This window comes from Eimeria maxima, genomic scaffold (genome assembly GCF_000499605.1).
Source record: "Eimeria maxima Weybridge genomic scaffold, Emw_scaff615, whole genome shotgun sequence".
NCBI classification, from domain to species: Eukaryota; Apicomplexa; class Conoidasida; order Eucoccidiorida; family Eimeriidae; genus Eimeria; species Eimeria maxima.
In genome coordinates, this window is record NW_013563911.1 from 4,153 (window position 1) to 9,152 (window position 5,000).

Below are 5,000 nucleotides of genomic sequence, written 5' to 3' on the forward strand. Positions count from 1 at the left end.
GTCGTTGTCGTCGTCGTCGTTGTCCAGCAGCAGCAACAGCAGCAGCAGCAGCAGGAGGGAGACCTACATGTACAACAATACCATGTTTTGCTGCATCTTTTACTTTCATGTCTCCTAATAGTCTCTTCTTATCTAAAGAAAATGCAGTTATGCTGCTGCTGCTGCTGCTGCTGCTGCTGCTGCTGCTGCTGCTGCTGCTGCTGCTGCTGTTGCTGCTGCTGCTGCTGTTGCTGCTGCTGTTGCTGGTGCTGGTGCTGGTGATTCTTGCGGTGTCTCCTGATGAGGCAGAGGAGGCAGCAAACCCTTCTGCTGCTGCAGCTGCAGCAGCAGCAGCTGCTGCTGCTGCTGTTGTTCCTGCATCTGCTGCTGTTGCTGTTGCTGCTGCTGCTGCTGCATTATTATTACTATTATTATTATTATTATTATTAATTACTAAGGATAAAAAGAAAGAAAGAAAGAAAGAAAGAGATAAATCTGCAGGTACAGCTAACACTAATATACTATGCAAAGGGTTTAGTAAATATACCTTCACCTGTATACATACACCATAAACCCTAAACCCTAAACCCTAAACCCTAGAAAATATCTTTCCCTCCCCAGCTTAACGCAGCAGCAGCAACAACAACAAATCAATACACAAAGTTGCATCCCTCGTACAAACCACCACCAGCAACAGCAGCAGCAGCAGCAGCAGCAGCAGCAGCAGCAGCAGCAACAGCAACAGCAGCAGCAGCAGCAGCAACCTTACATTAATTAATTTGCCAGTAAGATCATAATAAACCCTTTTATCTAAATGAAGAGAAAAAAGAATTTCTGCTGCAACACGATCTTGCCATACTGCTAGGGTTTCGTTCAATATTTCCCTCTGTAACACAAACCCTAAACCCTAAACCCTAAACCCTAAACCCTAAAAAATTTTTATATAAAAAAAATATTTATATAAATACTTAATAATATATATAAATAATTACTAATGTTTCTTTTATAACTTCTAATAATATCTAGGATTTATTATTATATATATATATATATAAATTATGACTAAAAGGGTTTAGGGTTTAGGGTTTAGGGTTTAGGGTTTAGGGTTTAGGGTTTAGGGTTTACAGGGAATTCATAATCTTGTATAGTAAGTTGTAGAGGATAATTAACAAATAATTTAGCTGTACAATTATCTTGCATAGGGAAAAGGAGACATTTATTAATATTATTATTTATATTTATATTAATATTATTATTATTATTATTATTATTTATATTTTTTTTATTTATTGTTATTATTCTTTTTGTATTTTCTTCTTTATAATTATTCTCTCCTTTATAAGTGTCTCCTTTTATTAATTGTCTCCTTATTGTTATATTATTATTTTTTTCTTTTTCTTTTTCTTTTTCTTTTATCCTTATTGTCTTATTATTATTTCTTCCTCTTATTGTTATCTTATTCTCCCCCTTATTGTCTCCTTTATTGTCTCCTTTTGTCTCCTTATTCTCCCCCTTATTCTCTCCCTTATTCTCCCCCTTATTCTCCCCCTTATTCTCCCCCTTATTCTCCCCCTTATTCTCCCCCTTATTGTCTCCTTTATTGTCTCCTTTATAAGTGTCTCCTTTTTCTTTATTTATTTCTTTATTTATTTCTTTATTATTATTATTATTATTATTATTATTATTTATATAATTGTCTCCTTCTTCCTTGTCTCCTCCCTCCTTGTCTCCTCTTTCCTTGTCTCCTCCCTCCCTGTCTCCTCCTTCCTTGTCTCCTCCTTTATTAATATTTATTATTTCTTCTTCTTCTCCTTCTCCTTCTTCTTCTCCTCCTCCTCCTCCTCCTCCTCCTCCTCCCCCTCCTTCTTCTTCTTCTTCTTCTTGTTCTTCTTCTTGTTTATTTATTTGTTTATTTATTTGTTTATATTTATTTGTCTCTTTTCCTTTGTCTCCTTCTGTCTCCTTTTTATGTTTATCTTTATTATGTCCCTTTTTAGTATAATTATTATTATTATTGCTGCTGCTGCTGCTGCTGCTGCTGCTGTTGCTGCTGCTGCTGCTGCTGCTGCTGTGTCTATGGTGTCCCCCTCCTAATGCTATTGTTTGTGTCTTGTGTCTCCATGTGTCTCTTTTGTCTCTTTTTGTCTTTTTTCTTTCTATTATATTTCTTAATGTTATTTCTTTCCTACTCTTGCTGCTGCTGCTGCTGCTGCTGCTGCTGTTGTTGTTGTTGCTGCTGCTGCTGCTGCTGCCTATACCTATACTACCAATTAAACGGCTAGTTACTCTGCTGCTGATTTTGCTGCTGCTGCTGCTGCTGCTTCCCCCTAATCTGCTAGTAACTCTGCTGCTAATATTGCTACCCAGTCTTGTGCTGCTGCTGCTGCTGCTGCTGTTGTTGCTGCTGCTGCTGCTGCTGCGTCTCCTTCTTGTTTTGCCTACTGTCTTCTTTGCATCAAAGGGAGAGAAGGTAAATCTAGAGAAAAGAGACACTGCATGCAGCTGCGGTGCAGCAGAAGCAGCAAGTGCAGCAGCAGCAGCACCAACTGCATGCATGCGATTCTCTTGAGGACATTCATTGCTGCTGCTGCTGCTGCTGCTGCTGCTGCTGCTGCAGGATTGCTTTAGCTGCTGCTCAATTTGCTGCTGCAGCTGCTGCAAGGATTCATCTCCTTGCAGCGCACGCAGCAGCACCTGATGCTCCTGCTGCTGCTGCTGCTGCTGTTCGTCATCTTGCTGCTGCTGCTGCAGCTGTTTTAGCTGCTGCAGCACATCTGCTGCTGCATTAGTATGTACAGTAAGCAGCAGCAGCAGCAACTCTTTTGCTGTTGTTGCTGCAGCAACACGAATCTTAATAACCCTATTATTATTTAATGAATTAAAGGAAAACCCTAAACCCTCGTAAACCCTAAACCCTCCATTCATAAATAAATCAGGTATTGCTACTGATACCTATACACATAACAATAAACAATGAACCCTAAACCCTAAACCCTAAACCCTCAAGAATAAAGGATGAGCAGCATACAGTATAAGCTAAACCCTCGATTGATATATTATACATATATTATGGTGGTCTAGGGTTTAGGGTTTAGGGTTTAGGGTTTAGGGTTTGTACTTACCGTAACAAGTTCATTGGCATCTTTGTTGTTAGCGCTGCCCTTGTTTGTCGTTGCTGAGGGTTTATCTGCTGCTGCTGCTGCTGCTGCTGCTGCTGCTGCTGTTGCTGCTGGCCCATGGAGGGAGGAGGAGGTGCATGCAATTAGCAGCAGGAGGCAAATAAAAAGACGGCAGCAACGAGAGAAGCAGCAGCAACGTTGGGGTGTATAGGCAGCTCTAATTAAGGGTTTATAACCCTTATTTATAAAAGAGTAAACCCTCGCTTTTTTATCCATTGTTGCTGCTGTAAACCCTGCAGCAGCAAACCCTGCAGCAGCAAAACCTGCAGCAATTTTGCTGCAGCTGCTAGCAAACCCTTGAAACCCTAATCTTTATGTCAATAGGATTAGGGTTTAGGGTTTAGGGTTTAGGGTTTGAAGAAGGCTACGACGGAGCTCCATGGGCGGTATAGGAGGCGTGAAGCCCCCGTCGATTCCTTGAGGGTTTAGGGTTTGGGGTTTAGGGTTTAGGAGTTATAAGAAGTATTGGGGTTTATATAAAAGAAAAAAAGAGGAATAAATAAGAAAAAGAAGAAGAAAAAGGAAGAAAAGTCAATAACATAAACCCTTCTGCTGCTGCTGCTGTTGAATATGTATATATATATCGAGCAGCAGCTGCTGCTGTTGCTGCTGCTGCTGCTGCTGCTTGTAGTCTTATAAAGGAATAAAAAAGAAATAAATAATAATATTTCTTTTAAATTATATTTTATGCATGCAATTGAGGTGTACGTACACCTCAATTGCATGCAATAGATAAGAAAAGAAGAAAAAGAAGAGGAAGAGGGAGGAGGCGTACGAGGGTTTAGGGTTTATAGCTGCCTATACACCTAAAAAAAAAGTTTAATAGATGAATAAGGAAGGAATCCAATGAATTAATAGGATTTTATTCATATTATTGTTGTAAACCCTAAACCCTAAACCCTAAACCCTAAACCCTAATTACTATTAACGGGCTGATGGTGTAGGGGTATCACGTTTGCTTCGCATGCAAAAGGTCCGGGGTTCAATTCCCCGTCAGTCCATTATTTAAATAAACCCTAAACCCTAAACCCTAAACCCTAAACCCTAATAATAGATTCCCCTTAGTATAAACGAATGCACTAAACCCTTATTTACTACTCTTAGTCACTATACATATTTTCTAGTAAACCCTAAACCCTAAACCCTTATTTGTTACCATCAATTCAAAAACACACAACTATTAAAACCCCAAACCCTAAACCCTAAACCCTAAACATTTCATAGACTAAACCCTTAACACTAAACCCTACGCACCTAGCAGTTGCCAGTTAATTCACCTTTATCTAATTAGACCTAAACCCTAAACCCTAAACCCTAAAGCGTAGACCCGTAACTCTAAACCCGAAACACTAAACTCTAGACCCTAAACCCTAAACCCTAAACAGCAGACCCTTAACTTTAAACCCTAAACACTAAACTCTAGACCCTAGACCCTAGACCCTAAACCCTAAACCCTAGAGGTTCGTATCCAATAAAGAATAAAGATAGTAACTACAATTCAAAGTATAAAAAGAAAAAAAGAAGAAAACCTTCGTTATTGGGGTGTACGTACACATAAACCCTAAACCCTAAATATAACCCTAAACCCTCACCGACCATCTAAACCCTAAATACATGTTCAGCAGCAGCAGCAGCGGAAGCTGCTGTTGCTCCTCTTTCTGCTGCTCCTGCTGCTGTTGCTGCACTTGCTGCTGCTCCTGCTGCTGTTGCTGCACTTGCTGCTGCTACTCTGTCTGCTGCTGCTCTAGCTCCTCCTGCTGCCTGCTGCTGTTGCCGTTGCTGATGCTGCTGCTGCTGCTGCACTGGAAGGCAGCAGCAGCAGCAGCAGCAGCAGATTGTTTA

The 5,000-nt window shown here is 40.3% G+C and overlaps 2 protein-coding genes across 2 annotated transcripts in view; both read right to left on the reverse strand.

Moving 5' to 3' along the window:
- EMWEY_00039040 (hypothetical protein, conserved) overlaps positions 1-1,179 on the reverse strand; it is a gene marked incomplete at both ends in the record, with an annotated part of 4,783 nt that extends 3,604 nt beyond the window's left edge. The window contains 4 exons of the mRNA XM_013478709.1: positions 82-276; positions 502-532; positions 749-865; positions 1,105-1,179. Of these exons, the coding sequence (XP_013334163.1) occupies positions 82-276; positions 502-532; positions 749-865; positions 1,105-1,179 (418 nt within the window). The remainder of the gene's footprint in view (positions 1-81; positions 277-501; positions 533-748; positions 866-1,104) is intronic.
- A 3,703-nt stretch (positions 1,180-4,882) lies between these two features.
- Positions 4,883-5,000, reverse strand: part of EMWEY_00039050 (OTU-like cysteine protease domain-containing protein, putative) — a gene marked incomplete at both ends in the record, with an annotated part of 2,381 nt that continues 2,263 nt past the window's right edge. Inside the window, one exon of the mRNA XM_013478710.1 lies at positions 4,883-5,000. This exon is cut by the window's right edge and continues 86 nt beyond it. Coding sequence (XP_013334164.1) covers positions 4,883-5,000 — 118 coding nt within the window.